General features: G+C 36.3%; 1 protein-coding gene across 2 annotated transcripts in view; it reads right to left on the bottom strand.

Moving 5' to 3' along the window:
- The window catches only part of BTAF1 (B-TFIID TATA-box binding protein associated factor 1), an 85,523-nt gene that overhangs the window by 12,855 nt on the left and 50,662 nt on the right, over positions 1 to 22,006 (bottom strand). For both annotated transcript variants that reach the window (XM_015103326.3, XM_027960442.3), the window contains 13 exons: positions 21,714 to 21,863; positions 21,285 to 21,424; positions 20,494 to 20,668; positions 18,987 to 19,190; positions 13,639 to 14,065; positions 12,190 to 12,380; positions 10,164 to 10,317; positions 9,637 to 9,746; positions 8,062 to 8,263; positions 6,782 to 6,930; positions 1,975 to 2,127; positions 1,621 to 1,742; positions 1,363 to 1,530 (listed from right to left, as the gene is read on the bottom strand). In XM_015103326.3, the coding sequence (XP_014958812.2) occupies positions 1,363 to 1,530; positions 1,621 to 1,742; positions 1,975 to 2,127; positions 6,782 to 6,930; positions 8,062 to 8,263; positions 9,637 to 9,746; positions 10,164 to 10,317; positions 12,190 to 12,380; positions 13,639 to 14,065; positions 18,987 to 19,190; positions 20,494 to 20,668; positions 21,285 to 21,424; positions 21,714 to 21,863 (2,345 nt within the window). The remainder of the gene's footprint in view (positions 1 to 1,362; positions 1,531 to 1,620; positions 1,743 to 1,974; positions 2,128 to 6,781; positions 6,931 to 8,061; positions 8,264 to 9,636; positions 9,747 to 10,163; positions 10,318 to 12,189; positions 12,381 to 13,638; positions 14,066 to 18,986; positions 19,191 to 20,493; positions 20,669 to 21,284; positions 21,425 to 21,713; positions 21,864 to 22,006) is intronic.

Genomic DNA, 22,006 nt, shown 5'->3' with positions numbered 1-22,006 from the left:
CACCAAAGAGGTGAAGCATTTTAATCAGATCAAGCCATTCACAGTATTTTATTCCCCAATCATGGAGGCTGGTTTGGGGACATGATGCAATCAAGGCCGGCCAGTCTGAGAGAATATCTCTGTTCTTTACAGTTGCCAAGCTAGGAGAATGTAGGCCTAAGACTGCCCATAACCTTTTATCTACACCAACAATAGACAAAAGTCCAGTAGAGACCAACAGAACAAGCTATGCATGAGGAAGAACAGTAATTTAGATGTACCTGAAGCAAGAATTCACCCCAAGACGCTCAGGTTAATTAATGAATTTCCTGTTTGCTTAAGCTAGTCTGAGTTGAGTTTCTACCACTTATAAATGGATGAATTCCTTTACGTAAATTCTTCAAGAGTACAAGCTCTTGAGCTTCCTGTGTTCAAATCTTCATTTAACTATACCTAGTGACCTTCTATTTAATTAGCTGAGTGATCTTCTTCCCAGGCCCCATGTCTGGACTCCTCATCTGCAAATTGGGAACAATAATAGTACCCATACCTCATAAGGTAATTAAAAGAATACATGGTATTACATAAATGTAAATAAAACTGCTTAGAATATCTAATGCCTGACTAGTAAGTGCTCAGTATATGTTAGCTATTAATTCACAGAAGGGTAGGAAACCTACGGACTAATCAGTAATCTGTGACTATCCAAGCTTTAAAAGACAAACTGGAATTAACGATACACCACTCTTCAACACCTGTATTTAGGAACAGAGATATACTAACAGAACTATAGTGTTCTATGGGATCAGGGCAGCTAGAGCAAGCCACTGTGCACCAAAAGCACTTTTGGGGAGAGGAAAGAAGGAAGAGGTAGCTCTTAGGGAAAGTGCATAGAAAATGAAGAAATAACAGAAGCACCTAGGAGATGCTACGATCACAAGACTTTAGGAAAGGCACCAAGAACGGTTTTGGTTCTTGACAGTTTCCTAGCTCCAAAAACTTAGAGCCTAACTGATTGTTGACAGTGGTTAATGTCCTTACACTTTGTATTTATGATTTATTTGGCTAGGCCATGTTTAACTGTGGTTTTTAATTACAGCACATGGGATCTAGTCCACCAACCAGGGATTGAACCCAGGCCCCCTGCATTGGGAGCACAGAGTTCTAGCTACTGGACGATCAGGGAAGTTCCAAAACTTCTTAAATTTTGATGAGTCTCACTGATTATATTTTTAATATGTTCATTTACCTTTCTTAAATAAGTTAAAGTAAGTTTCTATGTCTGACAACCAAAAAAGCTAACTAGAATTCATTTTTAATAATTTTATTCTTCCAAACTACTTAAAGCAAAGATTAAACATTTTTTGGTTATACAGTTCTTACCTTATCCTTTCAGTAGGAGGTCCAGTATAATGCAGTGGATTGAGATATTCTCTGGAGCAAAATTTACCTACTTCATCCACCCAATGACCTGTTAATGTTGGTGGACAAACCACCAAGGAAGGAAGTGGCATACATTCTGCCAATTTTGATCTTGCATATTCCTGGGCCCTTAACAACAGCAAAACACAATGAATTAACCAGCTTGTTTATATTGCTCAGCATCTGAAAGCCTTGTGTTAAAGTAACATTTAAAATTACCTGTGACAGTGATCTCCTGCTAGAATACAGATGGACTGTAAAGTCTTCCCTAAACCCATGTCATCACACAGAATTCCATGAAGCTTATACTTATTAAGAAATGCTAACCAGTTCACACCATCCTGAAACATTGGGAGAAAAAGAAAAATGGTAAATGTGAACAGATCATAAAAATATTTTTCCGTAAAGAACATGTTTACAAAGACCAAACACACTGTATTTTTACAGGCAGGGAGAAATAAATGGATATAAGACCCAAACACAAGAATTTTAATTATTAAATCAATCTTTAAATTCTTCAAGGTACATTTAAAAGGAATAATCAGTATTTATAAGATAAGTATAAAACTTTACCTGTTGATATTTTCTGAGTTCAGCATTGATTGGTACTGGAATCTTGTAATTTTCTAACTTTTTCCCATCTAACAATTGCTCCAAAAAGTGTCTTTCCTTGGCTTTCAATTGGATTAATTCTTCTGACATATTTGGAGGGTCTGGAATGCCTGCCTAAAATTATTTTTTAAGTGTATTAAAACAATTTGCTACTATCTATTAATTTGTCTATCCCCAGATTATGAAATTATTTCAAGTCTTATCAAAATGTAAATGCAGAGATAACACAATATTGTAAACCAACTATTCTCAATTAAAAAATACCAAAGGTAACACACACACATATATATGTAAAGAAAAACCAATTCAAAAATAGTATCATTTTAATGACTGGGAGACAAATATTTAAGAATTAGGTTTTAAAAGCACTATATAATGAGATTATTAAATAAGCACATCTAGAGGAACTAAAAAGCCTCTTGATAAAAGAGAAAGAGGAGAGTGAAAAAGTTGGCCTAAAGCTCAACATCCAGAATGAAGATCATGGCATCTGGTCCCATCACTTCATGGGGAATAGATGGGGAAACAGTGGAAACAGTGTCAGACTTTATTTTTCTGGGCTCCAAAATCACTGCAGATGGTGACTGCAGCCATGAAATTAAAAGATGCTTACTCCTTGGAAGAAAAGTTATGACCAACCTAGATAGCATGTTGAAAAGCAGAGACATTTCTTTGCCAACAAAGGTCTGTCTAGTCAAGGCTATGGTTTTTCCAGTAGTCATGTATAGATGTGAGAGTTGGACTGTGAAGAAAGCTGAGTGCCAAAGAATTGATGCTGTTGAACTGTGGCGTTGGAGAAGACTCTTGAGAGTCCCTTGGACTGCAAGGAGATCCAACCAGTCCATTCTGAAGGAGATCAGCCCTGGGATTTCTTTGGAAGGAATGATGCTGAAGCTGAAACTCCAATACTTTGGCCACCTCATGCAAAGAGTTGACTCATTGGAAAAGACTCTGATGCTGGGAGGGATTGGGGGCAGGAGGAGAAGGGGACGACAGAGGATGAGATGGCTGGATGGCATCACTGACTTGATGGACGTGAGTCTGAGTGAACTCCGGGAGATGGTGATGGACAGGGAGGCCTGGCGTGCTGCGATTCATGGGTTCGCAAAGAGTCAGACACAACTGAGCAACTGAACTGAACTGATGCTACTTTAAGAACTTAGCTACAACTTATTTTTCCCATACCATTTGTTACTTGATAATGACAAAATTGTATTGTTTGTTTTAAGTGGAATGCTGTTACTATAGAGCCTCTTAATTTTAGTGTTAACGGTTACCCAGGGTACTGGTTCTCAAAATGTGGTCTGCAAACCCCTCAGGATTTCTAAGACCTTTTCAAAGGGTTACTGACTGCAGCTATTTCATGACAAGGATAAGACATTGTTTGCTTTTTCCACTGTGTTGACTTTTGCTCTGATGCACAAAAGTAATGGTGGGCAAGACCGCTTTAGCCTCAGGAAGAATCAAGGCGGTGACACCACCAAGTATACGAGCAGTCACTATTACTTGCAGCCATGCACCAGCCTTTTTTTAAAACAAGCTGGTTTCACTTATTGAAGCAGTAAAAATAATGTTATTAAACCTCAACCTTTGAATGGCACATCTTTTTTAAGACACTGTGCAACAAAATATGAAGTATTCCATAAAGCATTTCTGCTTTATACCATGCATACTGAAATACAAAATATTTAGGAAAAGCGCTTGTAAGATTTCTTAAAATTGAGAGTTGACCTAGCTGTCTTTTACAGAACGAGTTTACTTCAATGGACTGACAAACTATGGTTATTCTGACTTGAGTATTTGGCAGATTATTTTCTTTAAAAAATTTGGTCACTTCAAGGAAAATGAGTGGCACAACCTGTTGCCAATGATAAAATGCAAGCTGTCAAAAGAAACTTAGCACTGCAGGTGCTTCCCAATATTTAAAAATTTTCTGTTGGTGATACTAAGGAGTCTATTTTTTGTTACTGTATGCTCATATGAATCAACCTTTAAAAGATTTACATAACTCAGTGAGCCAGTGTTCTCCAAATGACCAATGCTTTGTAAAAGGTCTATTCAAAAGTCTAATGGATTTATTCTTTAAATCAATTAATAAATCTTTTTCCACTTTTCACTTTTAATTTCTACTACAGAAAGTATAATAAACAAAAGTTCTTTGGGGTCTTTAATTTTTAAGAGTGTAAAGAGGTATAGAGACCAAAAAGTGTGAGAACTACTGCCCTATGATTAAGAAATGTGAACTTGAAAGTTAAGTAATATTCTGAGAACAGAACTTCAATTAAATTCAAGTGTATGTTTCTTATAAACAGATACTACCAGAAATAGTATCAGGAGTGAGGTGTATATACTGTCTTAAAATGATTATATGTTATATTTTCAAAAGGGGTTTTCTGTTTTTGCCATGCTGTACAGCTCAAGGGATCTTAGTTCCCCAACCAGGGATCAAACCTGTCCCCTCTGCAGTAGAAGCTCAGAGTTCTAAGCACTGGACCACCAGGGAATTCCATCAAAAGGTTTTAGAATTAACAACTTAATCAAGATAGAAACTAACATTTTAACACATTCAATATCCTAATGATAACCATCAAAACAAGGCCTTTCTGCCCAGTGCTTTACATGGAAGTAACAAATCTTCAGGCATTTATCCTCATGGACCTTTTAATAAATAACAGCCAGATATAAGGCCGTACTTCCCAGGTGGCACTACGGGTAAAGAACCTGCCTGCCAATGCAGGAGAAATAAGAGATGCAGGTTTGATCCCTGGGGTGGGAAGATCCCCTGGTAGAAATGGCAACCCACTCCAGTATTCTTGCCTGGAGAATCCCATGGACAGAGAAGCCTGGAGGGCTACAGTCCATAGGACCACAAAGAGCTGAACACAACTAAAGTGACTTAGCGTAAGGCCATACAATGAGGTACATTTCCTAACAATGATTAGGATTCATAAGTATTGTACAGTGCCAGGAACCCTACCATTGATTATCTTCCTCACTCCAATTCCTATAAAAGCAACAAGAGTGCAGTGCAGGGAATAAAAGCTTCTATCCAACCCCACTGCTTGATAGGCCCTGAATCCTTAAAGCAGAATAGGAATTAACCTGCATGACATTCTTGTCTCTACTGCTGTGTCTTCAAATTCACAGCATCTAATCTGTCATTAATCCTATCCAGTGTGTTTTTATTTGTAATTGTATCTTTCAACTCAAGAAGTTCAATGTGGGTTGCTCTTACTTCTTCCATTTCACTCTTTATTACACTCATGCTTTCCCTCTACCTTCTTGAACATATGGAGCATATTTTAATGACCTTGTATACTAATTCTATTATCGGGGTCATTTCAGGGTCTGCTTCTATTGACTGACTTTTCTCCTGGATAACTTCTTTTTTTCCCCTCTGGCCACGGCACATGGCTTGTGGGATCTCAGTTTCCCAACTAGGGACTGAACCCTGGTCATGGCAGTGAAAGCCTAGAATCCTAACCACTAGGGAATTCCCCCTGGCTAATTTTTTGATGTGTGCTAAATATTCTAAGTTTTATGCTGTTAGGTGCTGAACTTTCAGGGGTTAAATATTTTCGTTTTTTTAGTTTTTTTTCTCGGATGTAGTTAAATATCTGAAACCAACTCAATCCTTTAAGGGTTGCTCTTTTAAGGCTTTGCTAATGTGGGCTCAAATCAATCTTCTTGCAAGGGTTAATTTGGCCCCACTACTCAGGCAGTGTACTTCTGAAGACTGTACTCAGTACCCTATAGTAAGTCCTTTGACTCAGCTTTTTTTTAAACCAGATAAAGTCCCCCACTGAGAGACTGTTCCAAAGTATTATGCTCATACTTTTCTAGTAGAAATATAAAATGGTACAGTTTTCTGGGAAAACAGTTTGACAGTTTAAGTTAAACATCATATGACCCAGTAATTCCATTCCTAAATGTCTGCTCACAAGAAAGAAAAGCAGGGACTTCCGGGTGGTCCAGTGGTTAAGAGTCTGCACTTCCACTGAAGGGGCACGGGTCTGATCCCTGGTCAGGGAACTAAGATCCCATGTGCCTCACAGAGAAAGCAAAGAGAGGGGAAAAAGCTTACACCCAAATACTTTACATGTGCATGCCCACAGCAGCATTACTCATAATAGCCAAATGTCCATCGACTGATGAATGGATAAACAAAATGTGGTATTTTAGTGTATTATCTGGCCTAAAAAGGAACTACTGGACACATACTTCAGAATGGATGAAATGCATATATACTTATTTCTCGAATTAAAAAATCCCATAAAAATATATTAAGTGGCTAAGTGACAGGGTCCTGGCTTTTCTCTCGCTTCAAGCCACTTCTATTTCCTGCACTGGCCACATATATTATTTCTGTCCCATAAATATACTCCAAAAAGCTTCAGCCTTGCATTCTGCTTTCTCCATAATCCAACAGACATATCATTTGCTTTTTACACTTTCAGTTACCATCTCTCAAATTTACCTTTCATGTAAACTCCAGAACAGAATCTTAGATATTACTGGGATACTCAGGAACACACTTCTAGAATAGCATCTAGAAATTAGCATCACCTAAAGAATTATCATTCTTTTATGAACCAGTTTTATTTAAAACAGTGTTAAAAAAATTACCTATTAAAACATAAAAGTCTTAACACTTATAATGTAAACATATTCAACATCTTTTTTAAAAACTTGTTCTTTAAAAGGTGTTACAATTATTATGAAGTTATTGAAAACATTAAGTTCATAAACCAGGTTATCATCAACTTACCTCAAGTGGCATGAGTCTAATTAGTGTTGCAAAGCACTGTGTAGCCATGAATCTTACGCTGTCCGTCTGATCACTCATCCTTCCCAACACAGGCACAACTAAGAGCACAATATATGGAACGATGCCAACATCCAGCTGTTCCATTACACCTGAGTCAGCTACTAAGGAAATTTCTAACTGGTTCCAAGGTAGACGTTTTCATAAACAAAATGATACACCAAGACTGTGACTTCTAAAACAGTTCCTCATTGCTTACCTGTATTATGAGGGACTGACTATCCCTCAAGGTCTGTGATTCAATTATAACAGCATTTATACAGGGTTACTCCTTTGTAAAGAGTATGTAAGTTTCTCAAGATTAAGAAGATGATTTTTTTTCAATCTCAGGAATGCTGGAGGGAATCTTTACTAAGATTTTTTTTCCATAAAGAAATTCCTACAAGTTTCTAGAATTCACATATCAAAATAAATTGATTTACATTGTAAGCAAGGGAGCACAACTAAGTGTCAAAGATTAATTCCAATTTTCCCACCAGGATCCCAACAACCCTGAGCTGGAGACAGCAGGTCCAGTGAGTTCAGTCCCATAATCTTTAGCATTTCTTTAGCTAGAGTTTCTACAGGTTTGATCTCTATCCATCTTTCTTGCTCTTAGACCAAAATATCTTTTAGGTATTTTGAGTTAAACAGTGTTCATGGATGTCATACCCTTGGTAAAAAGTTTGTCTGTATTAATTAAAGTTAATTAATCGTTTTGCCAGACAATCAATGAACAAAGCAAACATAGTAAATTTATAAGAACTACCTACATACTATCTGATTAATACTGGGTTGGCCAAAAAAAGTAGCATAACATCATACAGAAAAAGCCAAACGCACTTTTTTGGCCAACCTCATATTTAAAAATACACTGACTATAAATTTTTTGCTTATAAAAAGATCTCTTAAAATTAATAGTAATTCTTTAATTTTTTGTGTGAATATTATAATAAAATGTAAATACAGGTATAATATAATGCAATAAAAATAACACTGAAATAAAATGTAAAAAAGTAGTTTTTTGGAACAAGGCAGGTTGTGTGCACATTTGTTTTTGGTGCTGGGTTTTTTTGGCTTGTTCTGCTCCCACCCCCTAATCCTGATATGGCCTGCTCAGCAGTGAAAGTGTGGAGTCCTAACCACTGGACTGCCCTGTATATATCTGAATAAATTGTATTTTAGTCACTCTTAAATAAAGCAAATATAATTTCTGAGTAGTTTGTCAAAGTGAAAAAGGATACAGGCAAGTGCTTCAATTGCACCCTCTTGTTTGATATTGTCATCAATTGCTCCCAGCCATGGAAGAACCTTCTCCAAAAATATATTCATTGTTTCCATGGTGGCTATTTTGCTCATGACGCCCACACAACGAGCAGCCATATGCCTCACTGCAGTGCTGGGATACTGAAGGCACATGTAAAGATGAGGCAAATGCAGTACCAACTAAAAACAAAAAGTTTAAGACAAGTCAGAAGACTCATTAGGGAATCTAATGTTTAAAATACAACTATAATAGCCCTTACTCAGAGGTTCTCAATATTCCAAGTGATGCTAAATCCAAGAATTATCTCCAGTTACCTTAAGACATTGTCAGAACATACTCAATAAAAATTTAATCTAAATCTTCATTATTAGAATGCTTTTAAAAAGAACAGATGGGTGCAGAACTTCTCCCCTGTTGAATATTCTCTTAAGCATCAGGGAACACTCAATACTTTCCAAAATTCGTAGGGAACACATCAAAGGCACTTGTACGATTTTCCTACTGAGGCTTGGAAAATGACACTACACATCATCAGCCGCCTCCAAATCTGGCTTAGGTTTAAGTACATACTTTGTATTCACTGGGTTGGGTGATCCTGATTTTGTTCTAGGCACCATACTCTGGTAGTTATTTTCCACTTTAACTTCCTGGCTTTCCATACACAATATAATCACAAGAGCATGACATATCCTATTATTAAATGTGTGATGCACAGAAGCCAGGATTAATGCTGATGAGAGTCAGGTACTTGCTCAACAAACTAGCCTTACTGTGCAACTGAATGCATCCTGTTTGATCATGGAGGGTGAGCACATACAGACCAATTCTGCCCTTCTTTACTAATGATAAATTTGCAAAATTTAACAAGTAAAAGAATATGCTTTATTACTATATAAACGGAAAAGTTTCCCTCTACTCTCTCCTATATGAATAGAGAATCAACGCTAGCACCCTTTATGATGTTATAAATTGCAGAGAGCTTCCTAATACAGTTACATGGAAAGAATAATATCAATACTTTTTCAGTGGAAAAACCAGATAATTAATTCTCTGGTCTATGTTCCTCCTCCCTCTATTCTAATTTTTTGGTGAGAGATATTTTAATAGTTAAAAAATAAACCCATGTTCTATCTCTGCCACTGACTAGTTTCATCTCAGAAAGGGAACTCCCTCCTACCATTACATTTATCTAGGGAAGCGATCTTATCATCTGTATTCTCCTGTTCCTGGACTGTATTATTCAGACGGTGCAGATGAACAGGGATGCAGCCTTCTTTTCTGTCTGCAGCTGGCTTTAGGGCGTCAGAGCCCTGTTCCTACTGCCCTGTACTCTGAGCTCTCAGAGTGGGTTTTCTCTCGTCACACACCCAGCTCTGCCTCAAAGCCTGGAAGAGTTAAGCTGTCAGGAAGAAGGAATCTAGTTACAGCATCTAAAAGAAAATGAAATCATAAGGGATGACATCACAGTTGCACTTTTCATTCAAGCCCAAGACTTTCTAATAAGGCTACTCATTTTATTAGGAAAAAAACTACACTTGCATTAGTTAGTTACCAGGGGATGAAGCGCAGAATCCATTGACACTGCTGCTGTTTCAAAAACTTGCAGAGAATTCACCAGTTCTTGGGCAGGGCCATCTCCCTTTTCCAAGAGGGACTTTCCATCTATTAAGATACATTGATTTAAGTGCATATTACCTTACAAATAGTTTTTCAAAATTCAGAGCTTACAAAAAGTCTTAGCACCCCCCAGCTACTATGGGAGAGTCTCTTTTGCTTTATAACGTAAAATGAACTACGACATCCTTAATTTAACTGCTGAAGTGCTACTCCTAAAGAACCAAAGAAGCTTAATATAATGATCCATTTCAAATCTCTTTCTAAATACATAACAGGAAAAGTAAAAAGCAAGAAAAGTATACAAAATGACATGAAAATCAATGTTTTAACCAACCTTCTATTTAAAAACTTACCAGCTGGCCTGGGATAAACAGGCACAGGCATCGTTATTTTATAAAGACATATGTAATGGATACACACTGAAATCTGTTTAAATCCCAACTCGGAAAAATATGTACACACCAAAATTATGTATGTCGATTGTATTCCTCAGTGGGCCAACCATTGCATCCCAGAGATGTGGCAACTTCACTGCCATTTCACCACCAAAATGCTTCACTATAGTTGTCAAGGCAAACTCAGCTCCTCTCCGCTGTACCAAGTAAGGCTTCTGGGCCTAAAAATTAAATGTTAGGTGAAAACAAGATTTCAGAAAAAAGCATAATGCTTTCAAAATGTTATTGAGAATTTAAAAATCAGTGTTAAGAATTCAGTGTTACCATTAACCAATGAAACAATTACTGGACATGTTATAACTATAAAACATCTCTCAATAAATTTACATAGGCAAAAAATCCTGAGCTAGATTTTTACATCCAAAATAAAATACTTTTGGGGGGCTGGAGAAAATAAATAGAAGAATACATGCTGTTTCTAGAGATAGTCCTAAGTAACATGTTTTCTTCTTCTCTCTATCCCAAAGAAACTTACCATGACCTGCCCTTATTTATATTTGCTTAAGGGATAGCATGGCTTCCCTGATAGCTCAGTTGGTGAAGAATCTGCCTGCAACGCAGGAGACCCCGGTTTGATTCCTGGGTCAGGAAGATTCCGTGGAGAAGGGATATGCTGCCCACTCCAGTATTCTTGGGCTTCCCCTGTGACTCAGCTGGTAAAGAATCTGCCTGCAATGCGGGAGACCTGGGTTCGATCCCTGGGTTGGGAAGATCCCCTGAAGAAGGGAAAGGCTTCCCACTTCAGTATACTGGCCTGGAGAATTCCATGTACTGTATAGTCCACGAGGAGGTTGCAAAGAGTTGAACATGACTAAGTGACTTTCACTTTCAAGAGACAGACTGTAAGCATCTGTTTAATTTAACAAGATTAATATAACCTCATACGTAGCAGTAATTTCATAATAATTAAATACAAAAAAAGTCCCCCCAGAAAGATACAATTATATTTTTAAGTGAAGGAACTATGCAAATCATCAAAGTATACATTTTTTATTAAAATTAACATGAGAATAATATAGTTAGTGAAAAAGTCTTCATTCACAGAGTATTTTTAAAGGCATATAGACAATAAGATTTTGGGTTAAAAAAATAAAACTTAAAATAGGCCTATACTTTACAGAAATATATTAGAAACACATGTCTTTTAGCACTGATAGTTTATTGCTCAACTCAGGTAAGTTCCTATGTCTTGCAACCAGTAGAGCTACCTAGAGAATTCCACTGTTAAAAATGTGACTGTAAGATTTTTTCAAAACCAGACAGTTAAAAAACAGTTTTCTTCTTTTTTCAGCCACACAGCAGTGTGAGATCTTAGTTCCCTGACCAGGGATCAAACCTGCACTGGAAGCAGGCAGTCTTAACCACTGGACCACTAGGGAAGTCCCACCAAGCATTTTTTTTAATTGTCTTTAAAAACTGTACTGTAGAACAAGTAGATCAATGAAACAGAATAGAAAGCCCACGGAGATCCTTAAATACAGGAAAGCAGGATAAATAACAGAGGAGCCATCATCATCAACTACGGATGAAAAGATCCAATGGTGGGATAACTGGTTGTTCCTATGGGCAAATAAATTTAGATCCCTACCTCACATCACACAATTAATAAATTTCAAGTAGACTAAAAGGTAACAAGTTATTTGACATTATAAACTTATCCTCTGAATATCAACAGTAATTCCTAACACTGATAAGACTGAGAAAAGTTAGCTTTCACTATTACTTAACATCTCCGTAGTCACTGTTACAGGAGTGAATTAGTTCACATTCATGAATGACTTATACACCCACTATGGAGAGGGTTTCTTGCTAGGAAGATAATCAGAAAACTAAACTGGTAAAAATAAGAAGCTTGAGAAATTTGAAGTTTGTAGTTTTTCTGAACTCTTGTTGCTGGAGTACTCCAAAAACTTATTAGCCCCAGTTCATTCACTTAAAAATGTAATTCTAGAAGCTGATAGGACAATTTAGCTCTCAATCTGTAAGAAATTTTGTTTTAAAATCAGAGTATTCAAAGAAGAAAAACTATTTACCTCATCAAGTTCAACAAGGAGGTTTCCACTACCTCCTGCAGGAAGATCTGCTATTTGAGCTTTGACGGCTTTGGGGGTAGGACCTCGCCTACTTGTGATAGCAAAAGCAGCTTTCTGATGCCGATAGAGTGTAATTATACCCCGGTGCTTGGTGACAGTATGATGCATTCCATCTTTTTCAGAGTTGGATCCTATTAAGGAAAAAAGTCACATAATCCTTAAAGTATATAACCTCCAACCAAAGGTTTCCTGGTCCAAAAGATACAACACATTTTAAAATTGTCTTTTAAGCCTCAATTTTTATAGGCCAATGATATTTTCTCTAGACAATGAAATGATCACAAAAATCAGTAATTCGCAACATTAAGTTAAACATTTTGATCTGCATAGGACCATACTTCATACAACTAAGGTTGCAGAATCCTCTTAACAACCAGAAATATCTAACGCAAGGCTGACTGTACCTCCTTCTGTTAAAAGTACATTAATTCTTTAAAAATGAGTTACTGTTTCCAGGCATTAAAAAAAAACACATTAAAAAATACTGCAAGTTAAGTTCTCTTTAAAAAACAAAATGTCTATCCTGCTGCTAAGTCGCTTCAGTCGTGTCCGACTCTGTGCAACCCCATAGATGGCAGCCCACCAGGCTCTCTCATCCCTGGGATTCTCCAGGCAAGAATAGTGGAGTGGGTTGCCACTTCCTTCTCCAATGCATGAAAGTGAAAAGTCAAAGTGAAGTCGCTCAAGTCATTTCCGACTCTTAGCGACCCCATGGACTGCAGCCTACCAGGCTCCTCTGTCCATAGGATTTTGCAGGCAAGAGTACTGGAGTCGGGTGCCACTGCCTTCTCTGAGTAACCGTGAATTCAGAAACACCAACCAATGCAAAATATTGTTGCCTCAACTAGCCCGCAGGGAAGGGGATGGGAGGAAATTAGGACTAAGGCATGTGACAAAACATTGGTCCTTGAGACTAGACTACAAAGAGCAGTTACTACTTTACATATAGATTTTCTGGAGGAAAACAGAAAAGCTGTTTAAACACTATTTGATAACAGAGTCCAGTTATCTCATAAGACATGTACTAGAGAAAACAGAATTTTATAGGAAGAACTTTCAATCACCATTGGATGCAGTTTAGTTTTCTAGCCCTGTTAACAGTAAACCCTATAATGATGATCTTGAAAGGGAAGTTAAGGGTTAATACCTGTCTTATAGGATTTAGTCATCTTAAATGTGAGAACTTACAGACCTCAAAGATATCAGGCCTTTTATAAAAAAACTTGAGTCAAGAGGGCTGTGATTTTAATAGCAATAAGTACAAATTCTCTCAAAATGGTAAAAAGCTCCAACATAAACTGGATTTTGCTTAATACACCTATAGATAACTGTAAACAAATTTAAATGGTTAATTCTTTCTCTACCCCAAATAAAGGTTTAGATATATACCTTTAGAATTTTCCTGGCCACTTTGTGTTGGTACTGGACATGTGACAGAAGGAGTTAGATATGGGTCCACACAAAGTGAGCTACAGAGATTTTTAATAATTTTTGAATTGGGACAGGGAGTCCTTGTTGTGCACTGCTGAAGTAGTTTGGCCATCCATTGAGCTGCGTAGTTCTGCACTAGCGTATTCTCTTCTTTTTTAATTGTCTCCATTAATGGTTTTATAACAGGATTTAATTTCTCCGGGAGCTGCTGCAAGCTCACAACTGCACATGCAGCAAACGTATGCACTCTCAACTGCAACACCTGCCACTCCTGGTTGGTCTCTGTGACTGTCATTTGGACCTGCTGTCGTTTACTATCTAACTGCTGTAATACTTGAGGATTTAAACTGAAGGATGATGTGACTTCATTAAAAACAGTAGTGACCTATTGAAGAGAGAAATCAAGAATCATTAATGACATCAACCCCAAGCAGCCTATAAATTCTTAAAGGGAAGACAGCAAGCTTTCTGTTTCAATTGTAAATTCTACAATAACTAGTACATTTTAGTATTCAGTAAACTAAATGTCTAAAACCTTCCAAGTAAACTTTATTTTAATCTGACTTAATTTAACATTGTATTATATTTTTTTAAGAAAGACACAATCTCTTCAGAGACTTCTTATATTTAAGTTTGAGTGAAAAATCAACACATAATGCCCACATAGTACTTTGGTGAAATAACACTGAGCAAACATAAATCAATTCTTTGAGAATGGTATAACAGTTGTTAGTTCTTTAATTACCAAGAACTGCTTAAAGCTACGACTGTGGCATCAGACTACTTTACAAGCTCCATTAAAAGACTGTTCATTGTATCTTTTTAAAACAACTTAATGAGATGTAACTCACATACAGTATACTCAAAGTGTACAGTTCAATGGTTTTTACTATATTCAGAATTGTACAATCATCACCACAATTTTAGAACGTTTTCATCATCTCCAAAATAAAACTCAATACCTATTAGTAGTAACACCTCATTTCCTCCATCCTATGTAACCACTTATCTACATTCTATTTTCACAGATTTGCCTATTCTGGACATTTTCATATAAACTAATGTATAGTCTTTTATGACCAGATTCTTTCATTTAGCATCTTTAAAGGTTCACTGATGTTTTAGCATGTATAATTACTTCATTCCTTTTTTTTGCTAAATATTATTACACTACATGGGTATACCATATTGGATTCTTCCATTCATTAGCTGATGAATGGTTGGGTTGGTTCCACCTTAGTTAATATTACAAATAATGCTGCTATGAACATTTACGTACAAGATTTTGTGTGCACGTTTTTAAAATTACCATTTAAAGATAGTATGATGGCTTACATAACAAAAATAGTCTTGTTTGATAATAACTGGAATCATAAAAAGTCTATAAATGGATCCAGTCTGATCAATGTTGGTCAGAAAAGTCTGTAACATTAAAGAACCTAACTTTTTAAAAATGGATAACGCAATTTTTCAGACTTAGAAATGATCAACTTTCTTATGGGCAAGACTGATAATACCAGACTTTTATTATGAGAAGCACAACAGCAAACAGTTAAGATCTTCCTTTATCACTAAAACTATGAAAGACTTTAAGATCTTTTATCACTATAAAATATGAAAGATTTTAAATTGAGTTTTATCTGTTTGATTGTGGTCTGTTCTCTACAAACAAACATGATCATATGCCACTTCTAGCTTATATTCTCCACTTCGCTTCGTCTGCTTTGTATGTTCAAGCTCTGCATAAGATTATTTGAAACAGGGTTTCACTACTAAAAGTTTAAAAACACTGTCCTAAATACACTATGCTTCTGTCAGTTTTCAATGATTATAGGCAGCTTAAATATGAGTAAAACCAATGTCTTTCTACACTCAAAAAAACGTTGAGACTAATGTGGGAGATACACAGGTAGACAAAGACAATATAACGTGAAGCTAAGCTAAGTGCAAATTGCTGCGGTAGCACAAGGGCAGCTTAACTCTTCTCAGGTGACAAAAGCAACGAAAGCTTGCTAGAGGCAGTTAACACTTACGCTAGGTTTTTAAACAAGTTAAGTCCGGAGTTATGAGGACATCTTGGAAAAAAGAGTTGAGGTAGTGAGTGGAAGTCGAGGCACTGTTCAAGGAACTGACAGCAGTCATCATGGCTTAAGCACAGGGCTTAGATGAAAGAGTGTCAAAAAATGAACTTGGTATGAGCACAGAGGGTTGAGCGTAGGGAACTTTTGGCAAAGGGAAGAGGTGTTCAGACATGGAAGAGAGAATAAGTGAAGCAACGAAAGTGAACAAGGGTGGTGTACTTTTGCAAGAGAAAAACTAACTAGGCTAAAGTGGAGGAAGTTTGAGAAATAATGAGAAAAGAGATGGGGAGTTTAGAGGTGGTGCTGAAGGTAAGAAAGGAAAAAACCAAAATCAAGGAAAAAGAGAATAATGCTTTTTAAGTAGGGGAGGGATATGTTCAGAATGGCACTAAGAACTTCACTAGTCTGGCACAGCAGGCAGGGTGAAATGAACCAGAGACTGCCTGGAGCCTTAGAGATGAGTCAGGCCCTAGTCATAAAATAATAAGGCCTTTGACTGGGTTGTAGTGATGGAAACAGAGAAAGAATAAACACATGAAACTTTCTGAAAGGAAATGTTAACAAGATTTGAGATTGTGGATAAAAAGGGCTATTTTCTGTTAAAAAATAAATTCCAGTTTTGGTGGTGTTAAGTTTGAAATGACAGTGAGATATCCAAACAAAAATGCCTAACTGAAGAACACAAAAGAGCAAGAGAAGACAGTACAGCCCATGGATAAGAACTAAATTATGCGAATGGTGAGAGACACAGGAAGACCGTCAGAAGTGCCTGTTTCTGGCAGGTAAGAGAAAAATAGGAATACAAAGAAAGATACAAATAACAACTCTTAGCCAGGGCCAAGATTAATCTTTTAAAACTGTTCTTCCCTCAAATATGCTCTTCTGGAGACTCTGATATCCTAGGTTAAAACCACTGGACTAAGGAAATTGATGAAACAGAACAGTAGTTCCACTAGGGACTAAGAGGTCTGAATAAGAAAAGCTTTAAGAGGCCATGTAATAGCTTAAAAAAAATCTTGTCAGAAACACTAAAAAGGGACCCCAGACCTTAAAGAAAAATTGAGATTTTATTCTAAGAAAGCAAAACATGGGGAAGGGGAGGCAAAAAAGGAGAAATTATATAAAAACAATAAAGAAGACTGGAGCAATTATAGCTTTTTCTCACAGGTGAGACCAAAAACAATTTCAACTACATTGTGGTTTTTTTTTTAATAAGAAAGGGGGATAAGAAATGAAATATGCTCCTTCACAGGATTAATTCATGTAAAGTAGCTGAACTTCTGATTCTATAACTCAGGAAGAACTCTTTCACACCACCTAACCTCAAAGACTTACTAAATACAAAGAGACAACAATGAAAACACTGCTGCTGGCGTACAGAGACAAAGAGTATGAATATCTTTTCAATAAATGACAATGAAAAAATTAGGTATCTATATGAAACAATGCAGTCTCTATTTAGCACTATATATAAACATAAATATGGATGATTAAACATTAAAACTACAATGCTTTAGAAGAAAAGGTGTGTGAATACCTTCACCACTTGGAGATAAGCAAAGGTACCTTAGATCACAGAACACAATAACCATAAAAGAAAACAACTGATAAACTAGACTTCATCAAACTTAAAAATACCTGCTCATTCAAAGACAAAGCAAGCCTCATATTGGGAGAAAATGTTCTGAAAGCATCTACATGATAAAGGATTGGTATCTAAAATATATTAAAAAAAACTCCTACAACTCAATAATAAGACAACCTACTTAAAAATAGACAAGAGCTGAACACACATTTTGGAAAGGAAAATCAACAAATGGTGAATAAGACATAAAAAAGTGTTACACTTATAATAGTCATCAAGGAAATGCCAAGTTAAAACCACAATGCCACTGTCACACAAACACCAGAAAGGCAAAAATTACAAGGAGTGACCAGCACCAACTGTTGGTGATGATGTGGAGCAACCAAAACTCTCATATATTGCTGATTAGAAAGTAAAATGATATAGCCACTTTTGGGAAACTACAATTTTTTATAAAACTAAATAAACATCTCAGCCTATGACCCAGCAATTCTACTATGTATTTACCCAAGAGAAATGAAAACATGTCTTAAAAAAAGCTTATACAAAAGTGTTTATAGCAGCTCTGTTCAGAACAGCTGAAAACTTGGAGCAGCCCAAGTGTTCATTAAGAGAAGAAGGGCTTACACTTAATGTGGCAAGTTTATACAATGAAAAAAAACTCAGCAATACAAAAGAGTGAACTACTGATACATATACCATCACAGATGATTTTAAAAAACATCATGCTGAAAAAGATCCTTACAGTGAACAGCACAGAGTGTACGGTTCCATTTATATGAAATTCAAGAACAGGCAAAAGTAATCTATGGTGCATGAGAAACCAGAACTAGGGTTCTCTGAGCGCAGGAGATTGACTGGGAAGTGGGTATGGCACTGGCTCTATCTTGACAGAGGTTTGGGTTTCAAAGGTATACATTTCTGTTAAAATTCATCATATATTCCATTGAAGATCTGTATAATTCATAGAACATAGGTTTTACCTCAAAGAAAGAGCAAATCACCATAAAAACTAAATTTTAGTTAATAACACAAAAAAGAGCAGAAAAAGGGAAAACCCTGAATTTTAGTTGAGGTGTACTGATAGCTGTCTGCGACTTATTTAGAAATACATTAAAAATATGAATTAATGGTTGCATATTGCAATTAATACATATATGATAAAGCAAATTTAGTCAAGTGTTAACTGGAATCTAGTTGGTTGGTATCTGAGTATTAATTGTATAATTCTCTTATGTTTGAATGTTTTCACTATAAGTTAGGAAGGGGGAGAAGAAAATACTCAGAAACTTTTTTTTACCCCTATACTCTGCCAGTCTTAGGCAAAACTGAGAAATGACAAAAGGCAACAGCTTTTTCTAATAAAGGTGTATTGGTTTGTCAAAGCTGAGATTTTTTTTTTAAGAAATCCCTTCCCCATTCTCTTGTTTGAAGAAAAGTCAATACAATGAAATAACCTTTCCAAAGGGAATTTAATTCCATTAAAATTTCCACCTAATTACTCTTACTTTATTCTGAATATATGATAGGCTACCAAGCCACAAACAGATTCAACAAATTAAGTGTTTTTGTGGTAAACATGACATTGACAAATTTCTTATCTTATGCTCTAAAATTAAGAAAGTTATTTCTTTACTCACCAGGTCATTAGCTTGATCGATTGTAAAAACGTTGTTGTTTACTCTATTACCAACTTCAATATGTGCATCAGCTAATGATGAAATAAGTTGTTTACACTCATTTTGCATTCGTGTAAATGGAATGGCAATTTCATCATAATACAAATGTTCTGAAAGGGTATCAAGTAAACGTGGCTGCACAGCTAGGGTAACAGCTCTACACTCCTAAAATGTAACAGACAACAAATATTCAGGGCAAATATGTAAATGTAATTCTAGAAATGCATAATCTTCACTTGCAAACTACCAAGTCTACATTTCTATTGTTTTTGAATCTATATTCTGTTATCTCCCAGAACAGTTAGTTTCACAGAGAAAAGGTAACACACCCGAACTACTCTAAAATTTTAATATGAATGACGACAGAACATGCACATGGAACTATTACAATTCCATTAAATTTTCCACCTGATTACTCTTACTTTATTCTGAATTTATTCCAAGACAGATTTAAAAATATACAACTGTAAAAAGAAATCAGTCAGAAAAGAACACTTAGCATGCACTAAAAAATGTTATTTAAAAACTCATTAGATTTCTTAACAATTGAACCCATAGTTTCACATGCCATACTGTAGAAATGGATATATAATTTAAAAGCTACTCACCTGCCCCCAAATTTAACTAACCCTTCCCACTCTCTCTGGTTGTTGCCTGCCCCAACCAGAGGGGGAATGACCTCAGTGGTGAGCCATGAGGGATTCTGTGGGATCTGGGTGATCAGCCTGGGCTTCACAGAGTAAGTCCAGAGAAGCTCTGTGAGGGTCCAGAAACCGAACTGTCAACACTTGCTGCTGAGTCTGAGAGGCACAAAAACACAGCATCACTGCCTCTCCAGCACACCATGTCCTGCCTAAAAACAGATGAGCCTTGCTTCTTTCCAGAGGCAAAGCTGGGGTTTCAGTTGCAATAGAGCATGGCTCAATTACTTTTAGACACAGCTTTGACAAACTGTTAAGAGGCAGTAAAAAGCAACTCTCACAGCAAGTGCAGACAGTTAAATTTCCAGAATTCCAGTCAATGGAATAAACAAAGCCAGCAGGAAGTTTCTTTGATTTACAGAAGCAAGTCTTACACAAAATCAATACATCTTACTAGAAGTTAAAAATTAAAGGGGCTGCAAGGGAATGGTTTATTTGGAAATACAAAGATTTGGGTTTAAATGTGCTGATTTTATTCTTCCTGTGACCAAAAATCTGCCCTTGCTACTACTCATACAAATGGACTTCTAGCTCTCAAAGCCTCTTATGTTTTGTAGTTCTCAGGTACAAAACTGGGGGGCTAGGGTTAAAGGCAAATGAGAGAGAAACAATGTTTCAGTATAACTTGGAATACTTTTCTATAAATGTTCAATATTTTTTACAGAGAAAATTTTCACTTTTCTGTTTGTAAAATACAATGAAAATAATCCTAATAGCTAATGGAACCTAGTTTAGATTGTCTTTTTTATTTGGGGGCAAAATCTTACCTTCTGTAAAGCCGCCCATTCACAGATTACCAAAGCTACACTAATTCTCTGTAAGGCAGATTTGGAGTTCAAATGGAAGAGTAGTAACTGGCCAAGGGATTCAGCTGGTTTAATTTCTTGGGTTACCACATTTACACTTGGATCACAAATACAGCAACAAAGGGCTCCTAACAACCTAAGAGGGAGAAAAAAAGAAGTTACTATAAAAATAACTTTACAAAATTATAAAATTACTTTATATAATTATAAAATTACTTTATAAAAAAGTGTCCCCTACTGAAGCTATAACTTTTCCCAGGCAAGACTTAACTCCTATCTTATCTTCATAAAAAAAATACAAATCCCTGGAGAAGGAAGTGGCAAACCACTCCAATATTTCTGCCTGGGAAATCCCATGGACAGAGGAACCTGGAGGGCAAAAGCTCAGGGGGGTCACAAAGATTCGAACATGACTTAGCAACTAAAACAACAAAACAAACAAAGGAGATTTTCAGACCTGAAAACACAGTTATGTGGCCTAGATGTTCAAATTTTGTTGCGGACTGTGCAATTGTTGGGTTGCCTTCAGAAACAAATTTTAGTATCTGCCATTTAAGATGACTTCACCTAAGCTTAAATATTGAAGTATATGTGCACCAAAAAAATACAAATCTTATTTTTAAAACCTCAAAAGAATGAAAAACGTTTTCTCACTTTTTAATTTTTTCTTCCTCTAGCATGATGGAGGAAGGACTGACAGACGCGTGGGAGGAGCCTTTCGGGTAAACGACTTTGAATTTACGCAGACTCACCTGGCTGCCATCATTCTGGCCCGCATAACAACAAAGTCCCTGGTGGTGGGGTCTTCCATGACGGTGTCTGCACCTGCAATGTACTCCTGAAGTACTTTACTCTGGCTCTGGCCCTGGCGCACCTTACCACCTGTTTTTTCCTAAGTGAATAAGCAGAGAAAACAGTAATTAAAGATTTACCATTAACATTTGATAGACAACATAAAAAATAATCTCATTTGTTACAATTCCACTAGAATACAGTTTTTTCACAAAACTTTAATGGATAAAAATTACTATGCATTTTGTCAGGGTTCCAATAAAATAATTTTTCCTTCTGTTACAATAATAATATCACACTTATAATAAAGCAATACAGGTTTCTTAACAGTTACTGTATTAATAATTATGAATTGAACATACAAATACATTATGTTCCTCTACACTTACTTTGGCTCTAGCTTTTACTTCCAGCAACATATTTAAATCAATAGGTAAATGAGAAGGCTGCATCATTAAGCAAAGCCACGCAGCCATCCATGGACAAGCAGCCGCTACCACATACTGAACTGAAGCCTTGCTCAACAATTCCATCCAAACCTGCAGAATGAGAAGGGAACAAGAAAATGAAATTTTTCTAGCAAGGCCTAATAAAACCTAATACTTTTAGTGATACTGAATTGAAAAAGAAAAGTAGGAAATAGCACAAAAATTAATTTTAAAATTCAACAAATAGGCTTACT

This window comes from Ovis aries, chromosome 22 (genome assembly GCF_016772045.2).
Source record: "Ovis aries strain OAR_USU_Benz2616 breed Rambouillet chromosome 22, ARS-UI_Ramb_v3.0, whole genome shotgun sequence".
In the NCBI taxonomy this organism is placed as follows: Eukaryota; Metazoa; Chordata; class Mammalia; order Artiodactyla; family Bovidae; genus Ovis; species Ovis aries.
The sequence above is the reverse complement of the archived record's forward strand: the minus strand, read 5'-3'. Positions and strand labels throughout refer to the sequence as shown.